Source organism: Anser anser (assembly GCF_964211835.1).
Source record: "Anser anser genome assembly, chromosome: 2".
Classification (NCBI taxonomy): Eukaryota; Metazoa; Chordata; class Aves; order Anseriformes; family Anatidae; genus Anser; species Anser anser.
The window spans coordinates 55,550,965-55,570,082 of record NC_139721.1 but is presented as its reverse complement, the minus strand read 5'-3'; the positions used below and the strand labels follow the sequence as shown (position 1 = coordinate 55,570,082).

Sequence of the window (19,118 nt, the reverse complement as noted above, 5' to 3'; positions counted from 1 at the left end):
TGTTTTCCCACATTGCTCCTCAGCTGTAGCACCGTTTCTGTGTCCGAGCCTCAGTCATTTCTCTTTGCTAGAAATGGAGCAGTGTTAGTGAAGTCATCATGTGTCTGTGTTCTTGGAAAGCTCCAGTCAACTTGTTTTGGGACAGCAAATTGCTTGGAGTTCCTGGAGATTCTTAGAAGGAACTGTATGAAGGTGGCAATTGCACTGGTTGGGCATAGCAGTGGTATGTGACTTGTGGCAGTGCAGTGGCCAGGATGGTAAGGAATTCCTTTCTATCCTCACACCACCACCTCTCCCTCTTTTTTTTTTTTTCTCTTTTGTTCAAGCTGAGCTTTATCTTCACCTATCTTTGATCCCTATTCTCAGTATTTTCACTGTATGGTTTGAAAAAAGCATCATGCAGCGAGGTTCTGGCTAGCTTTAAACTAGTTGCCTTGGTCCTGGTAGGAGAGAATGCTGGTCTAGGCTCAGCAGCTCGGCCTTCTGTGTGGGTTGAACAAACGTACCTGAAAGAGAAGACCAAATTTGCAATTTCAGTCAAATATATATATATTCTCTTCAGGAAAATACCTGAAGGTGTTTTCCAACCTCGATGATTCTGTGTATGTGTATAGGTATGTGCATGTATACTTTTATTACACCAAAGCTTTCATGCTGATGAGAAACCAGCACTGTCAGCCTGGCATGGTAGCTTTTCACAGGGACTGCTGGCTTTATGAATATTTTATTTTTTATTTTCTCCACAGGGATTTTGTACTGATATGAAGCCCCACTTGGTCCTCTGACAAGACCCTATTGTTTTCACCTTGGAGAGGAGAACTTAGCCACTGGGAAAGACTCTTATGCTGGTACTGCAATGCTGACTTCTAGACTGATCACTGTGAAGAATCTTCCTTCGAGGAAGAGGATCTGTTTCCTGCTGAAACTTGTGTGCTTTGTCAGCTCCGTTTTAATATTTTGTGAATTTTTAATTTATTATGTGGTAATTTTTCAATGTCGATGGCCAGAAGTGAAAGGTGGAGCTCACACAGGTAACACAGAGACTTCAGCTTCAGTCCTGAAGGCCATAATTTTAGCTGACACTCACCTGCTTGGTGAAATCAATGGACATTGGCTGGATAAACTACGAAGGTAGTAATTTAATTTTTTGAATCTCTATCCTGTTTTTAGAGTTTTAATAGTAACTAATGGGACAGATGTTTAAAACCAATGTTGCTGTAGTCTTAAGAAATACGTATGTCTGTACCTGGACTAGATAATAAATGCATTAATGAATGGGACATAGGCGGTGCGGTCTTCATTGTTCAGGTGGATGTAGGTACCTGAACGTTTTAGATAGGTCAGATAGTCTTTTCCAGTGCATAATTATTTTTTACAGTGCCTTAAAAATGAGCCAGATAACTTCGATGTCCCCACAAGTTAACACCTTCAACTGCAGAGGTAAGGAAGCCAGTAGAAATTTATTTTTGTAGTAGAAGAATGGGCAGCAAAATTGTACTTAAAAACAAAGGTAACCCAATCCTATGCCTACTGCACAAAGCCATGTTGTTTTTTTGTCTAAAAAAATGCTGGAAGAAAGTACCGATTCTAACATTTTATGAACCTTGTAAACTTTTGCTGAAGAAACAAATGCATAGTAAAATACATTAAATAATTCACTGTTCTAATAAATTGTTATTTAATGGAATTGTAGTGAATAAAAATAAACAAACTGGTATTACTTCTTGCATGACTCGATTCTGATTGTATTGCGGTGGAATTACCCACCAGGTAAGATGCACCTACTGCACTTAAACTTGATTTCTAAGTATCTAATTTGAATTTCATAGTAGCATTCTCAGTGTGTAGGAGCCATCTTCACATTCCTGTCAGGCCGTGTTCGTGTATTCAGACTTGAGGATCTAGAAGTTATGCAGTGATGACTGGGTATGTATTCTCTCTTTAGGGAATGGCAAATGGAGAGATCTTTCCAAACTGCCTTGTGGTTACTGCAGCCAGATATTGTTTTTATTCTGGGAGATGTCTTTGATGAAGGAAAATGGAGCTCACCTCAGGTATGACATGAACAGCTCTCTTATTTCAGAAAATGAGGATTGCTTGAAGGAAATGGATGGCAGAAGGAAGCAGACTAGGTATGCAAGGCTTTTTTTCATGTTACTACAGTTCTTCTACTGATAGAGTTTGTAGTGTTTTAGATAGTAGTTGGGATGTTGTGTTTCTCCTTCATTTTTGGTGGTACCTCGACACTTTTCCCTTTATACAAAACTTGGAACATGTGAGCATCTCACTGAGTGTGTGCTTCTGTGTTATACATTAGCAATTCCCTTCAATATTGTGGAACAGCATTAATTTCTTCATTTTTTTTTATGCAGGCATGGGCAGATGATGTCAGGAGATTTCAGAAAATGTTTAAGTATCCATCTTCTACTGAACTGGTGGTTATCGTTGGAAATCATGACATTGGATTTCATTATGAGTAAGTCCCTTCAGTGAAAGGAATACCCAAGTGCCAAGAATGAAATGTCAGTGTGTGTACAGTAACTGTTTGAGTGACTTTTCATGTGTTTATACAGAATGGTTTTGATCATAACCAAATGAGATGGGATTGTAATTTACAGCAATCTTAAAAGGTATTAATCTAGCACACAACATGCGCAAGACAACCAGTCAGCACGGGTTCATGAAAGGCAAGTCCTGCCTGACCAACCTCATCTCCTATGACCGGGTGACCCACCTGGTGGATGAGGGAAAGGCTGTTGACGTAGTCTACCTAGACTTCAGCAAGGCCTTTGACATGGTCTCCCACAGCTTCTCGTCAAGGAGAAGCTGGCAGCCCATGGCTTGGACAGGCACACTCTTTGCTGGGTTACAAACTGGCTGGATGGCCGGGCCCAGAAAGTGGTGGTGAACGGAGTGAAATCCAGCTGGTGACCGGTCACCAGTGGTGTTCCCCAGGGGTCGGTGTTGGGGCCCATCCTCTTGAATATCTTATTGACGATTTGGATGAGGGAATTGAGTGCACCCTCAGTGAGTTTGCAGACGACATTAAGTTGGGGAGAAATGTCAGTCTGCCGGAGGGTAGGCCCTGCAGAAGGACCTGGACAGGATGGGTGGATGGGCAGAGGCCAATGGGATGAGGTTCAGCATGGCTCAGTGCCGGGTCCTGCACTTTGGCCACGACAACCCCATGCAATGCTACAGGCTTGGGGCTGAGTGCCTGGAAAGCTGTGCAGAGGAAAAAGATCTGGGGATGTTGGTTGATGCTTGTCTGAACATGAGCCGGCAGTGTGCCCAGGTGGCCAAGAAGGCCAATGGCATCCGGGCTTGTATCAGGAATAGTTTAGCCAGCAGGAGCAGGGTGGTGATCGTCCCCCTGTACTCAGCTCTGGTGAGGCCGCACCTCAAGTGCTGTGTTCAGCTTTGGGCCCCTCACTACAAGAAGGACATCGAGGCTCTGGAGCGTGTCCAGAGAAGGGCTACGGAGCTGGTGAAGGGCCTGGACCACAAGTCCTGTGAGGAGCGGCTGAGGGCACTGGGGTTGTTTGGTCTGGAGAAGAGGCGGATCAGGGGAGACCTTATTGCTCTCTGCAACTACCTGAAAGGAAGGTGTGGGGAGCTGAGGGTCGGCCTCTTCTCACAGGTATCTAGTGATGGGACTAGGGGGAATGGCCTCAAGTTGCACCAGGGGAGCTTTAGGTTGGAAATGAGGGAAACATTTCTTCTCAGAAAGAGCAGTCAGGCATTGGAACAGGTTGCCCAGGGAGGTGGTGGAGTCACTGTCCCTGGGGGTGTTCAAGGAAAGGTTGGATGTGGTGCATGGGGACATGGTTTAGTGGGTGACATTGGTAGTAGGGGGATGGTTGGACCAGGTGATCTTGGAGGTCTTTTACAACCTTAATGACTCTGTGATTCTGTGATCTACACACAACACATCACAGGAATACATTTTAGAACAGGTTTCAGGCTACTTTTGTGCGTTTTGAAGCATATGTGAAGTTGTTCAGGGCTAGTTTTTCTGCATGGGCAAAGTCTTGAAGCTGCTTTTCCTTGTTTTGGGCTTCATTGTCTGCTAAGTGCTTAGTCTAAGCACATTCCCTTTCCCATTTCCTCAGTGTGGAAGAGTGTAAGCGTGCTTGCTCTGCTGTGCTTCGGTAGGATGTCTGCTTACACTGATGTGACTAGGGCAGAATTTCAGAGCATCCCTATGATTTTGCTGAATGAATACGTGATCTAAATAATGGAGCTGTAAGCTGCATGAATGGTCTAAAAACTGCAAAGCAACTGTGTCAGATTATTTATTATAATGCCGATTTCTTACCTCAGTTGTGTTTTTGTTCTGTGACACAGAATGACCACGTACAAGGTAAATCGATTTGAAAAAATTTTCAACTTTACTTCAGGAAAGCTAATAACTCGAAAAGGAATAAAGTGAGTATATGCATATACAGTTTTTTTCAATGTTTAGAGTAGTTATTAGTGGGCTAGGAGACCTAAGTTATGAAGAATGAGAACTCAAGTGAATTTCTGATGAAATAATATGAGAATATTATTAATATGCTTAAGTTCTGTTATTATTATTATTTTTTATCTAGCTTGTGATATGTTAAACATGAAACACTTTGAATAAACCCAGAGTGTGATGTGGAGGAGCAGCTTTTGCTTTAAGCTAGGCCAATTTTCTTCTAAATGGAAAAGTACTGAGGAGTCGGAATGAAATTCTCTGGTTTGCGATTTTACTTCCTTGCAGCTGGTAATGACCCATGGCTGTAAACATAGCAGAAGAGTAGGATTCAGTAAAGAAACACAAACAAACCCCCTCTGTGCTTGCAAGTTAAGAGTTTCATTAATTTTAATAACTTCTTTAGTCTGCAGAACTTAACTCTTGTTTGAGGAACTTGGGAGCACAGCAGTTGCTTGTCCACAGGTTTTCCACAGGGTGGGGCAATCATGCACAGGCTGGTTTTGACTTTGAATAGACCTTGTTACAGAGCTTGTTCTCATCGTTGTCTCTTTCTGTAGCTGTCTGTGTGCACCCTTTTGCTACTTTTATATACCATGCAGGAGTCCAATGTGAGAAAACAGTAGTGGGTTTGTGGAAAAGCATTGGCATGATCAGGTTATAATCACTCCTATGAACGTAAGATTAAAAAACTAGAAGGTTACACTGGTTCCCTTAATTAAGCAGACATTTAGAATATACTGAACAGATACAGAAATAGTGCTGTCTTCACCCTCTCCCTCCCAAAGATGTATGAGCTTCATGAATGCCCAGTATAATGCTTTATATAGTATAATATAATATATATTATATATTGTATAATTGTTTATCATGCAGATACGGGGTCCTCTAGAAATGTATTCTGGCTGTTTAAAATAAAAGTTATGAAGGAATATCTCCATGTCCCCTTCCATAAATCAGCACAGCAGAATTCTTGCTTCCAGTTGCAGATTGCATGTCTAGTATCATATTCATTAACTGAAAAGAGCTGTGTTATTAATGAAATGTTACTGGATAAACTACTTTATAACAAATCTGTGGTATAAAAGCAGATTAGTCTGATGAAAGAGGATTAAAATTTGGGGGGGGTGGGAGGTGTTGGCTAGCATCTCTTAAGTGGAGGCAATCAACTCATTCATGTCTGGTAAACATACTGAGTTGAACTGGAAATACAGCTCTTTCTGCAGTTCTGACTGAGGGACTAAACAGGTACAAATCTTGTTGTAGAAAGTTAAAGTTGGTTTGAAACCTACAAGGAAATCTTTTACAAATATAAACCCATTTTTCTGTGCGAGAAACCACAAAGTATGAGACTGTGTTCAGGGTAGACAGTCAAATGCAGTGCTATATTGCTTTTCAGTTGTTCGAAAGGAATTGAATGTCTAAAGTGATGTCTCTGATGCCTGAAATGTGCGTGGGGAGAGAAGCAAGTTCTCCTTTCCTTCAGAATTCCCTTTAGTTGGCTTCTAACGTTCCACTAAAATACCACGTAAGAATTGATTATAATAATAATCATAAAAGGTGTAAGCATGAAGCACAGCATACAGAATATCGTGCAGCCTAATTAATAACTGATTTATAAAGCAGCCTACCAGGTAGAGAAGTGGCTACGGTATGGATACTCAGGATTTATAACATTGTGGCTTCAGAAGCTGCAATATTCTTTTGTTTTGTTGAGCTGTGTTTGATTTTGGATCACTTGCATTCTATAAAGTAAGGTTTATCCTACATGTGCACGAACAGCAAATGCTTTCCTGTCCTCACCGCTTCTTTCTCCTTGCCCACGCCCTGGTGTTTTCCAGCTTTGTCATAGTGAACAGCGTAGCCATGGAGGGTGATGGCTGCGCTATCTGCCGTACCTCAGAGGCAAAGCTTGTGGCGCTTTCTCACAAACTGAATTGCTCCCAGCAGGTAAGTTTATTAAAGATGTGATTATAGCCAGCAACTTGGCTACTGGAATGGAAATACTGATACTGCAGGAATAGTCAAGATACAACGAAGGGTTTCTTCTGAAAAAAAATCTGCTTCCAATTCGTGTTGTAACTTGTTAGCAAATCTCTCTTCCTCATTTTCACTTATCGTTTTTACCTAACTGCTCACTGTGTTGCTCTGCACTAATGGTGTTAACTTCCTTGTCAGTGCTGCCAACTAGCAGAGGGTGCAATTTTTTCTGTTCCAAGGAATGGCAGAAGTTCTGTAACCCTGCACTTTCTGTGAGATGCGTAGTAATCCATGCATTTATATTTTTGCATGTTGTTCTGTCCTATATCCTTTGAACTAGTTTATTGTAGTTTTCTGATTTTACTGGAGTCCTACCTTGATGGCCTAGTAATGTTTTCGTCGTATTTTTTCGTCAAATCCAGTTGCTTCTCATTTCATTCCTCTTCCCTTTTTCATAGGCAGGCTGGACGCAAGGTAGGCAGCATGATTTACAGGGTTGGCAGTCAATCAGGAAACCACCTCTCAGTGAAAAAATTGTCAGACACTATCTGCGATCTCTCTCAGACTGCTCCATTTCTCTTTTGCCTTGCTTGTGGAAAGATTCACAACAGATTCTACTGTCATTTTCCATGTTCAGAAAGAATGTAACTGTACTCACAGTACATACAGAAATTAAAGCATTGCCCATTGACCCACCGTAGTGGCTCTTAAAATTTCATACAGTGGACAGTATTTAAATACTATACTCTGAGCTGTTACTGCTTTTCTCAAAGCATTAAAAAAACCAGCAAAAAACCAACCCCTCAAAACCTAGCTATCGTGTAATTCCCTTCCCCACCCCTTTGGCATACATAGGTGAAGACAGTATGTGTGGATTGATTTTATTCACAGAACTGGAATCATTCCACCAAAAGATGCAGTGACGTGGAAAAGCTTCCAGCTTCAGAACCAATCCTTTTACAGGTGTGTTGGAGACGGGGTGAGGCAACTTGTTGGCATGTTTTTAGTGTATTTGTTCCCTTTCTAGAAAGGCTGGACCGTTAACAACTGATCCTTGCTTTGACTTTCTCCCAGCATTACCCTCTCTACCGGAAAAGTGATGCTGAATGCAGTGGAGAAGATTCTGCCCCTCCAGGGAAGAAGAACATCCCATTTAAAGAAAAGTACGATGTACTGTCTCAGGAAGCATCACAAAAGGTTTATACATTAGGAGATCGTGTATCGGTGGGTGGGTGGGTGGGTGGGTGGGAGAGTGGCACGGGTATACGGGTATCTACAGATGAGAACATTTTGGAAAGGATAAATGTTAGCTGAAACAGAGTGACCACAACTGCTCCTGCTTTAATGAGGCCTTTGAGAGGCTGCTTGTTAGAGCTGTTCCCTTGAGGATCATCATGATCATGGCCTTGATTCTGCAGGTGATAAGTCCCGGTGCTCTTAAGTGTGTTGTGCTGCTCTTATCTCTTAGTTTAATGTTTTGCAACCTATGTAATGTGTAGATTATTGACAAACCCAGTAGAAAGTCCAACGCTTTGAAAGTACTGCTCTTGCTGCAATAATAACTGAAGAAAATGTAAAGTCAAAGTATTTCCAGAAAATCTAATGGGCAGTATTTATTTCCTTCTGCATAAATGTCTTTGCTCAAGATTGGCAGTACAAGATTCTCTCTTAGACAAGAAATCAGCATTGCTTTATTAAAAACAAGATCTTTCTATTTGTAATGTCAACAGCATGCTATTGGCTTTGTTTTTCCGATCAAGATGGCCAGAAAATGTCTGGTACTTGTGATAAGGGCTAAAGGGGAGTGATATTACAATATCAACATATGTCTTACTGGAAAACAAAAGTTTATACAAAACACTTGGTAAGATTATTAGAACTCCCATATATTCATTCTGTCAGAAGAAAAAGTGGGTCTTATGCTCAGTTTCTTTTCAGTCATGACTCGCTGTGCTTTACCGTTCTGTTTTCTAGCTGTTATGGTGGTTTCGTCCCCGTTTGATTCTCAGTGGGCACACCCATAGTGCTTGTGAAGTGCTGCATGCGGGGAAAATTCCAGAAATCAGTGTCCCGTCGTTCAGTTGGAGGAACAGAAACAATCCTAGCTTCATCATGGTAAGTTTTAATTTTTTTTTTTTATTTTTGTCAGATAACTTTCATAAATAAATCAACATGGCAGTCAGCTATATTTTAGAACTGATTCTACCTGTAAAAACAAAAAAAATTAAAAAAAAAAAATTGCCTACCCACCCAACCCACTCAGTACACTGCATCCACTTTATAAAGTACATCTGTGGGAGCCACGTGTTCCGTGTGGTACAAAGCAATGCTGTTAAAGATCTAATTAGTATATGGGTACAAGCATCTAACAGTTTCTTATAAAGAGGGTGCATTGTAAACTATTGACTTGTAAAAATAATCAGTATTGTGCACTGAACAGTAGAAAGACTCATTTTGCTTGGTTGATTTACCAACTACGAAAACAAGACCGCATCCACCTCAAAGTTTCGCGTGGTGATCATGGTTATCAAACTCGTGCATTAACCACTTCACACAGTGAAAACGTTGGTCACATGCCAACAGTCTGTCTCCTCGTGTCCAATTCACATTTTATACAGTGTGTTGGTTACGCTCTCGCAGGCAGTTCCAGTGCTCAGTATATCCTTAGAGGTAAAACGATTAGTTCCCCAGTTCAAAAATAAAACAGAACTCCTAGAAACTTGGAGTAAGAAGCAAAACCTACAATCTGCTTAGTGTAGTCTGTGACTTGGGCTGGTGGGGGGAGAATCTTTAATGTATTTTTGCTGCCGTTGAGTTTAGGCTGCTTAATACACAGATAGCCCCAAGCTTTTAAATTCGTTTTATACAACTGTTAGTATTTCTTGTTGAAAAGTACTTCTGTTTATTCCATATTCCTGAGAGTAGCTGCCTTCAAACCACATACGCTCTCTGCACATGCCAGACAGTGCATCTTCACTGCAAAACAAGAGGTTGGCTAATTAAAGTTGCATCATCTTCACTACTGTTTTAAATCAGCCTCAGACTGTTGTAAACTTTAATTAGAAGTCAAGCCAAAACCCAAAGAAGTTCTCTGTTGTTGAAGTTCACGTACACAATTTGGATTAGCCAACGTGTTTTTTGCAGCATGTACTGGGTAGGAGGAGGGTTCGGGGTGAGGAAGGGGCACATTCACAAAACCTAACTTTAGCCTGGGAAGGCTCCTTCCAGGTTGGTTAACAGCAGCTAAAGTTAGGCTTCTCTTGAAGGCAGATCCGATGAGGAGCCCAGCTCTCTGGTTAGATGGAATAGAGGGAAGATTGGCATCTGGGCTAACGTTGGCCTGGTGACTGTTCCAGTTAGTGCCCAGCACCACAAGTATGGGCTCTTCAGCCCCCTGGAGAAGGCACTGGTACTAGGAAACTGGCCCCAACCCTTGCCGCCCAACACAGAATTTAGAAATCGGAGATCTGACAGCCATGGTGTTACTCCTGATTTAGAACCTACTGTAACAGCAAAGTGACAGTCTTCATTTCTTTTCCAGGGCAGCATAACACCAACTGACTTCTCCCTCCAAAAATGCTTCCTTCCATATGAGAGCAGAGTCTTTACTATATACTGTGCAGCAGGTGCTCTGCTTGTAATCCTGATACTAGCTCATTTTCAGCTTCTCACTCCACCATTTTATTTTGCTCAGCATTTAATCAGTAAGCATAAAGCAGTATGAAGAGCCAGACATCTGCATTCAGTCACTGAAATACCAAAGCTGAGAACAGTCAAACATCAGACTATATTCATGCCAGCAAATGACCTAATTTGATTGCTAGTCTGAAGGCAGGTTGCATTTACACATACCATAGAAGTCCTATACAGCTGATATGACTACTACAGGATAAATAATTAACCAAAATGAACGTTTCATGCTGTACAAAAATACTGTATTCTACAATCAAATGAGTCCTTTTCCTGCTATAATTTTTGTATCAAATATGTATATTAAAAGTTTAACTGTACATTATGTAAATCCTATAGCCTCATCACTTATCTGCACTAGTGTCTTACCCTGGTGGAGGCTCAGTCCTGCAAACTGGAAACGTTTCTCTGTTTTATTGCTGCATGGCCCTTCGAATGTCATACGTCTGTTTGTTAGGGTCAGGCAGAAGCTAGATATATCAGCACTGAGAGATGCGGATTTCCGTAACCTTTTTAGGATGTCATGTAAGGGACTGTAGTTTGGGACAAGAAATCTTCCAGTTCCTGACATATTAAACTGTTAGCTGACTACAATTTGCAGTTATCGTCTACCAGACAACAACAGGAAGAAGCCTCGCAGATCCAGTTTGCTGATACACACCTGAAACCTGCTTAAAAAAAAAAAAATTAGGGCGACACCTCAAGCTGCTATTTTTAAAAAGATGTGCTATGATGAGCTTAAAAAAGAGGGCCCTATTGCATCCCAGAGATCTGTGTGGTGAGGGGCCCTCCAGTTGCCGATCTTCTGCAAGAAGGAAGGTCAAATACAGCTGCAGTAACATTATCCTATGCCTTGGCCCTCAGTCTACAGGCAGCTAGGGATAGGAATGCACATTATTTTGGATTCCTGCAGGGCCGCCAAGTTTTGTAAGCTTTATCGTATAGTCACATTTTGAACTGCACTAGCTCTTTGCTGGGGAGGGGGAGACCGCCAGCTGCGACGCAGCGCGCCGCAGAGCCGGGCCGCGGGCCCCCGCCTGGATGGCAGCACGGAGGATGTAAGGTCTGAGCTCAGCGTCTTTGCGTGCCGTGTCTAAGGGAAGCTGCGACAAATCCTGACCGCTTCTCCCCACCCGCCCCAGAAAAAACAGAGGGGCTGCTGCACACCAGGACCGGTTTTCCTTCTGGCGTTCCTGCAGCGGCTGGGAGCTCTAACCTTAACTCTTGGGCTAGGGGTGGTTTTTGAAGAAAAGCCTATCCTTTGTTGTTCGTTCTGTTTCTTTGGCATGGGAAGCGAGGGAATCTTTGCATTTGGGGATTTTGTTTGCTAGCTTAGTCCACCCAGCCTTTTGCTTTCTGGGAAATATCTGCCAACTAAATTGAACTTACACGTATTAAAATATACACCTTTCTGAGAAGAGGAGATGCTCGTATTGTAGTATCTAAAAGGGGGTTATTTATCATCAAATAGAAACAAGTACGGAATTTGGCTGTAGTCTGACTTTAAAAGATGACTGATTAAGGTTTCTAACTAGCAATGATGTGTATAGTAAATCATTAATCAAACCTGCTGATTTATAATGCCAATGCTGGGAATGTGTTAGCTCTTAATCTCTCCCTAAATTTAAAATGAAGAGTGGGAATGGTCCGAAGTGTGGTAAAACACTCTATAAAGTAATGTAGTCTAACACTTCTCTAGGTTTCTGTTATTGCAACTGTAATTTTAGACATTTGTACAGGTTATCTTGGACACAGGAAAAGTATATAGTCACAGACATAAAACACCTATGTATAAAATATAAAGCAGTGTTATAGTTACTAAAAAGGACATGCCTTATTGCTACAGCAATTCTTGCTTTTTATATATTGTACTGTACCACAACTTGTTTTGAGAATGTCATTTGCATAAATTATTCAAGTTTGAGAAATATTCACACATTTTGATTCTACAATATTTAAAATAAAACAATTTTCTAATGTGTCTCTTTATTAAAAGAGAAATAAAAATGTCATCTTGTAATTCTCTTAGGCCAGACACAAGGGTTTATACACCTTTTTTCTTCTTTCTCGCTATTTACTTGCACAATGAAAGCCGCTGTTGGTACAAAGATTGAAGAGCTCTATATAATGGTGCTTTACACATTCACAATCGGTCTGTGCAATTGTGAAGTTCTATGAATGACCAAAGAATTACCAAACATATCTTCTAAATATAAAGGAAAAAAAATAAAATCCTTGGTTCCCATTAAAACAACACCAGGTTGCAATTTGGACACTCGAATGAATTCCAATGTTTTAAAGCTGAGACTTCAAAAGAGAAAGGCATGTTTGCTGCAACATCCGGTGACTGTAATACCTTACTTGGAAAGGTAAGTGGTTAATTTGCATAATTTATAATTTTTATACTAAAGAGCATTTTTTTTTATATAAACCAGAAAAAAACCCCTAAACTCTACAGATAAAGTTCTTACCTCCAGTCACTGCTGCAGGTAAGGTTGACATCAAGCTGTACAGCGCAATCAAAAACATACTTACATCTTAGCTCATTTTACAGGTACAGCCATAATCAAGGCACAAAGATCTTCTACAAGTATTTTTCTTCAATAAAGTTGTACAAAATAATATTACATTTTACAGTCTGTACAATATAATAAACCAGCAGTAAAACAAAAAAATATATATAGGGAGAGGACTGTTGTCCAAGAATGATCGGAACTCAAAGGATCATTTGTGGACAGCACAAATAACGTAAGTGAGGGTGGTAAATTTTCTGCCTAGATGCAACAGGCTGAAAAGTAGCTGTAATTCAAATGCCTGAGGTGTGCAGAGACACTTAGCTCCAAAACCCCAGAAAAATTGCTTTGTCTTCACTATTCCTCTCATTATCTACTCTACTTCCTGTGCCAGTAACGGCTTAAAAGAGGAGGTCACTTTATCAGTTGACCTGCAACTCAGAAATGCTAAAAACTGTGACAGAGTAATAAATATTGTGGTGCTGCTACATTGTGTGTCTACTTCCTCAACAGTATTTAATAACCTGATACAAAGTGCATTAATCTTTTTTTCACCCATCAAGTACTCTTCAATGTCATGTTAAAAAGGAAACCCACACAGAGGGATAGGTATGACTTTTAGTGTCATCCAGCTAACATACCAGTTTGAACTGACGTTAACCTGCTGGAAAAAAATTAGCAGGTCATGCTCAGTTAAAAAAAACAAAACCTAAGGGAACAGAGGTAGCCAAAGGGCTTAGTGGAATGACGAAGAAGTGGCATGTCAAAATAAAGCACAAAAATAGTCCCAAAAAGCATGAAGGAAAAACAACCCAAACTTGCTTCGAATCAGCTTTAAGGTTAAATAATTAAAGTAAACAAAGTGAAGAGACTGACATTTCTATAGTATATTCTTCCACCCTGTGTGGGGTAGTATCAAGAGAAAGAGTAAGGAGCAAAGAATTTAAAACCACAGGTTCCACGGTGATCCCCCTCACAAGAGTTCGTACTGGCGAAGGTGCATTCTTTGAATGATGTCTCGACAGTCGTTGAACACTCTGCGGATATTTTCTGTGTCCACTGCACACGTAAAGTGTGGGTAGCAATAATGCCTGCCGTCGCCACTCGCTGTACTTATCCTCTGTGGAAACAGTGAGAAAAAAATGGTAAGGAGATGTTCCTCGCAAGTTTCACCTCCCGGTGACCTGGGGATTTACTGGAGACCAAGAAACCTGGGATACTTTACATAGCATATAACATTTTAAATAAATAATAATAAAAAAAAAGGACATTGGGATGGTCCAATCTGAATCACAAATCTGAAACGGAGGGGAAAAAGTTACAGATCCTATTAGGGGATCAGTAGATCAGTACTTTGTAAGAGCCACCTAGCTAGCTATTACTGTTTGTACGTCACGGTACAGCCAATTTGTGCTGCGGCACAAATACCACAGCGCTGCGTTCTGCCATGCATCTACCCCAGGATTGTTTTTTTTTTGTGCCATCATGTGGCAAATTTTTGAGCTCTTGAAGACGTGGTATCACTACTGAGACCAGAGCACAGTGGAATTACCTATATGGTGGCTGGGTTCATGTAAAATAATAAAACAAGCACAAAGCCAGCAAACGTCAGACCACTCAGAATTAAATTTTCACAAGGCTACTGCACAACTCGTTAGGTTGCTGACTTAAGCTCCAATGCTATTTTGTTAAAATGCCCCAGGATCTTAAAATATGTTAAAAGTGACAGTTTTGTTCTGTGCAGCCATAGGACTGAGATACATAAATCCTAGTCCAGATACTGAAGACTACATATAGAAATTCATCGAAGATGAAGGCCAGTTGTTGGGATAAACCTTTTTGTAAATCTTTTCAGAATTTTAATACAAATTATAATGGCTAAACAACAAAAGGCAATGGTCTTTTCTCTCTGACTATGCTATTTATTTTTAATACGGTGATTTATTTTACATGTGGGAGTGAGTTTTTAAGCATGTCCAGCTAAAGATATGCAAAACTGCTGGCATTTAGAAGCAGTGTTTTACATAAATAGAGCAGTAAGAAGTTGCAGATATTTGCAGGTAAAATTAGATATTCGGCATTAATTAAACAGAGGGCTTTTAAATATGTATTAAAAAATATTTTCTTCTTACTAAGCTACGCTCAGTATCTAGTTCAAGGATTACCCTCATGAGAAATACTAATTTAATAACCCATGCAACTGATGGGTAAGATGTTCAGACCACATCTGAAGCATGAAATACATTAAATAACAATGAAATGAAAAGTTTTATGAACTACTTCAATGGTGGCAAAATTCTGAAACAATTACAATTTTGATTGTATTTTTCCACCTGCAGGACACAGGCAGGACACAGTCTCCCAGAATTGTTTGGGGAGATCATTGTCTCGTAAGTTTGGGAGGAAATCAGACCCTTAGGGCTGGAAAGATGATGGCGTGCATGGAAATTAACAATGATTAGAAACATTAAGAAGTGCAGCAGTGTTTCTGTTTTTGATGCAACAGCTGCTTTACATCTTTTTTCCCTGCAGATCTATATGAAAGTGGTAAAATGCCACTCATACTGCAGTGAGAGAACAGGTACTATTTTTTGTTTTTTTTTTTTTCCTTGGAGGAAAAAAAGTTGGCCCCAAACTGACGGTCCAGTCTGCCTCCCAACTGCTGCAGCGCTTCTTCCTTCTTAAAGTAGAAGCCCTGGCGAGTTCAGTCCTGAGCTGCTCCAGGATCCTCAACTCTTCACTCTGCTCTGAGAGCTACATCTGTTTACGCAGCCTCCAGCTGCTGTTGCTGTGCTTCCCTCGCCCCTTCCAGTGCGCTTCCTTCACGCAGCACAGTCTCGGCACGCTGTAAGAGGCACGTTAGCATCTCTGCACGGCATGCATACAGCAGTTGTTTACTGTCAGGATGCAAGAGGGTGATCAGACTGAAACCCTTCCGACCTACGGTTCCATCTTCTGTTTCACTAAAATCATTTTTCTTTCCCTGAGTGCCTGCTTATCGTGCACAGCCACAGCATCATTCCACTGAAGTACAGGGCAGTAAGCTGCCCGCAGTGCTCTGGTGATACCTGGCTACATATGAAGCATGTCAAAGAAGAGGATTTTTAAGATTTTAGTCTTCTTTGTCCCCTGACATTTCTCTCATTTTAGGACATACGAGAGATTTTCACCCCCCAATCAAAACTCAATCTGAAGTTTTACTCAGCACCAGGTCAGAGGGGAAAAATATGCTCTGGGGCAAAGGGAGAACATTTCCTTTCCTAGAACACAAGAGGGAATGCTTAATATCAGTGTCCCTGTACTCCAGGGGTGGGGATGAAAATTTTCAGTGAGGAGCCACGCACACTAGCCGAGGAAGCTCAGCCTGTGTATTCGAACAGCTGCTCCTACAATTCCAAAATAAAACTTTTTAAAAACCAGAATGAACCAGGGGAGCCGGGCCAATGTTTTACAGGGTGTTACCTTTATACTGGGGATGTATTAAAATAAAACATCACCAGCTGGAGAATCCTGTGTACAAAACACCAAAATTGGGATAGGGAGTGTTTCGAACAATGAGTTCAAAAGAGCTTGGCAGGAGAAAGGATGTACGGAGAGCTTGGGAGGAGAAAGGATGTGCCTGCACCTTCAGCCTGTGTCAAAAGGAAGGAGAATTTCCTATAAAACACATTTCCTGCTACGGGAGATGCTGTCACCAGCTGGGGCAAGTGGCGAGAGCTGCCTGGGAGAGAAAACACCATGGTCGAAAGCAGAGCTGGATTGCCAGCCCTGCAGCAGCAGCGTGCTTCCTGCCAGGCCTCACCCAGTGCTTTCCCTGGTTAAAAATTAATGACTTTGGTTTCATTGGTGCTCGCAGCCGACCTCCCGCTGAAGCCAGCAGACACCACGGGCAGCCACACCGATTCTGAAATTAGCAGCCAATGCATTTTGCCTTCCTAATACTCATATGTTACCTTGTAGCTGTATTTGTTGGGTATGTTTTTATACTTATCTGCAGGTTGAAAATGATCACCTCTTCTTCCTTTCACCTGGCTAAGGACGTGAGACCCCTTCCCCAGTCTGTATGCTGCGTATATTTCTCTTGTACCCCCCTCTCCAAAACCACAGCCTCTCCCCAGGACCATTTCTGCTTGGCCTGAGCACCAACCTCTGTCCCTGCTTGGCCCTGTTGTTGCCACCACCAACCAGGCACATTCAGACTCTTCAGACCCTTTACCTGACCAGAAACACCTCACTTGCAAGACTTCCCTTTCAAACTGCCGAAAAGTTTAAAGTAACTGTTCAAATGACTACGTTTCTCTATTTTTTTTTTTTTAAAGCTGAAAAAAACAAAGCACAAAACCAGGAGAGAGAAACACAAGAATTGCTTATGGAGGAGATGCTCTCTGCCAAGCCTCCAGTGCACGGGTGGCACCGGGGAGAAGCTGCTTTGGCCCCACGCCCAAGCCCCGGGAGCTGCTGGCAGGTGCTGGTCCCAGCCCAAACTCTGCTCCTGCACCCCAAACCCATGGCACCCGCGGCTGCAAAGGGCCTCTGCAGCTCTGTGGTTGTTTTTTTATGTGGTTGCAATGCCTACGCCCCCTTCCCTCCCTACCCGCTCCGTAGGTGGCCTCTTTATATAACGCACGTGAGTCATCGCAGGTAAGGATCTCGCCCTTGATGTATTTTTTTGGATAATGAAGAAACAAAAAGGTGGGGAGTTTCACCCTGCTCTTCCTCTAACCTGGTTCTCTTGGACCCTCCTTCCGAACTGGACACCCTCGCTGTCTGCCTCACAGCGTGTCGGCATTACTGCCGGAGAGACTTGGCTCGAAATGCTCTTTTTTTGGTAACTCTTATTTCAGTGCAGTGCAATCTGATGGTTTTCCTCGTAATCCGGAAGGTTAAGGCAGTGAGTGGAAATCCCCGAAGTGTGAACATAATTAATTGCTTCTTTCTCAGTTGTTGATTCAACAGCTGTAAATCCTAACAATACTTTTGAACGCATGACTTTAAATTTCTTAATTCTAATGATTACACTTGTTCTCGCGAACACCCCCATACAGTTTCTGTAAGTAGGGCAAGATTTAAAGTGCTAAGCTTTAGTTCTGGTCTCCGTTACTACTTTGCAGGGTTGGAATGACTCAATATGACTGAAACCATAAGTTATTTTGGACTAAGCCCCTGTTTCTGGTAGGAATGCTGGGCTGTGATTGTGTGACTGATAATTGCCTGTATCTGTGATATGTAGATAACACCTCTTCGGTTCCAGCTTCAGAGGAAATCTTAATCACAAAAATAACTGTGACCAAACAAGTCAGCTTCCTTACTGATTCCTCAGTAGGGCGAGGCAAACCTCCTAACTCGCACAACAGAGTCAACAATTATTTTTTACGGATAAAATCTGCTTTCTTGTTCATTCCCTCTTGCCAGCTAAACACTGCCAAAGCCCTTGGAAGACTGCAGGTTAAAAAAACAAAAGCTGATTTGCTTGGGTACGTACTGGACTGACATGCAAAATAACCATTCAAGGCAACAGTCAGTGGCATCTTACAGGTAAAGCCAACCACAGGAAATCTCACTAATTTGCAATGGAAATAGTCTGCGGCGTTGCCTTCCCGAGCACAGTGTGACACTGGCGGCACCCACCGTGAGCCTGGCAACGAGCTGGCAGCCAGACACCTGCTTCCAGCTCCTACCTACTTGTTGTGAGGTACTTTGCAAGGCAGGTGACTTGGTTTTAAACGGGCATAAAAACGTGCGAGCGCTGGAGAAAGTTCTGCAAGATGGGCGGATGAAAGGAGTTAGGGAATTGCCAGACATGCTCCTCTCCTTTTAGCTTTCTGCAAAACCCCGTCAGTTTTCCCTAAATAAACTATGCCATCTGCCAGTATTTCCTACGATAGAATCATACATAAGATCAAAATTACTCACTAAAAATTCATCCCGGATGAAGAACTTGGCTCTTGTGACTTTGGGGTCTTCTCCTGCATCTGGTGTTGCTGTTCAATTAAAAATAAATTACATCAGAAACATGAAAACCAAACAATCCTCTGTTTTTCATAATAAAACATTTAATAAGGAGGAAGTAGTTCTTCAATACAGAAATTAAAGCCACAGGAGACTCCTGATACACAGTTCTAAAATGGAAGCATACTGTAAAATCTGAGATAAACTTCTAAACATCTTTCAGGGTCCTGAAAATTTCTGAAACTTGTGCAAGAGTCATTGGTCATACCATGAAGAGGCTTACTCACATCCATAAGTTTGTTCACATAAAAGCAAACCAAATGGGGGTTAGGGTTTGAAGTTTATCAGAAAATCTGACTAGAAAAAGCAGCTGAGCTGTTTGATTTGTGCAACACACAAGCATCTCTGTAAGAAAAGATTCTGAAGGCAGGGATTTGGGTTTAAAAATGGCTAGAGCAAGATTATGCTTGAAAAAAAAGTCATAGTATTAAAAGCTCTTTTACAATGTATCTTTTTCTTCCAGGCCC

The 19,118-nt window shown here is 41.6% G+C and overlaps 2 protein-coding genes across 13 annotated transcripts in view; one reads left to right on the top strand and one right to left on the bottom strand.

Moving 5' to 3' along the window:
* The window catches only part of MPPE1 (metallophosphoesterase 1), a 32,347-nt gene extending 20,237 nt beyond the window's left edge, over positions 1-12,110 (top strand). For all 11 annotated transcript variants that reach the window (XM_083826690.1, XM_083826684.1, XM_083826691.1 and 8 more), the window contains 9 exons: positions 747-1,131; positions 1,946-2,054; positions 2,373-2,476; positions 4,348-4,428; positions 6,301-6,409; positions 7,331-7,402; positions 7,514-7,636; positions 8,414-8,554; positions 9,981-12,110. In XM_083826690.1, the coding sequence (XP_083682816.1) occupies positions 857-1,131; positions 1,946-2,054; positions 2,373-2,476; positions 4,348-4,428; positions 6,301-6,409; positions 7,331-7,402; positions 7,514-7,636; positions 8,414-8,554; positions 9,981-10,163 (1,197 nt within the window). In that variant the 5' untranslated portion in view covers positions 747-856 and the 3' untranslated portion in view covers positions 10,164-12,110. The remainder of the gene's footprint in view (positions 1-746; positions 1,132-1,945; positions 2,055-2,372; positions 2,477-4,347; positions 4,429-6,300; positions 6,410-7,330; positions 7,403-7,513; positions 7,637-8,413; positions 8,555-9,980) is intronic.
* The window catches only part of GNAL (G protein subunit alpha L), a 193,310-nt gene continuing 186,290 nt past the window's right edge, over positions 12,099-19,118 (bottom strand). For both annotated transcript variants that reach the window (XM_083826694.1, XM_083826695.1), the window contains exons 11-12: positions 18,556-18,623; positions 12,099-13,762 (exon numbers count right to left, since the gene is read on the bottom strand). In XM_083826694.1, the coding sequence (XP_083682820.1) occupies positions 13,616-13,762; positions 18,556-18,623 (215 nt within the window). In that variant the 3' untranslated portion in view covers positions 12,099-13,615. The remainder of the gene's footprint in view (positions 13,763-18,555; positions 18,624-19,118) is intronic.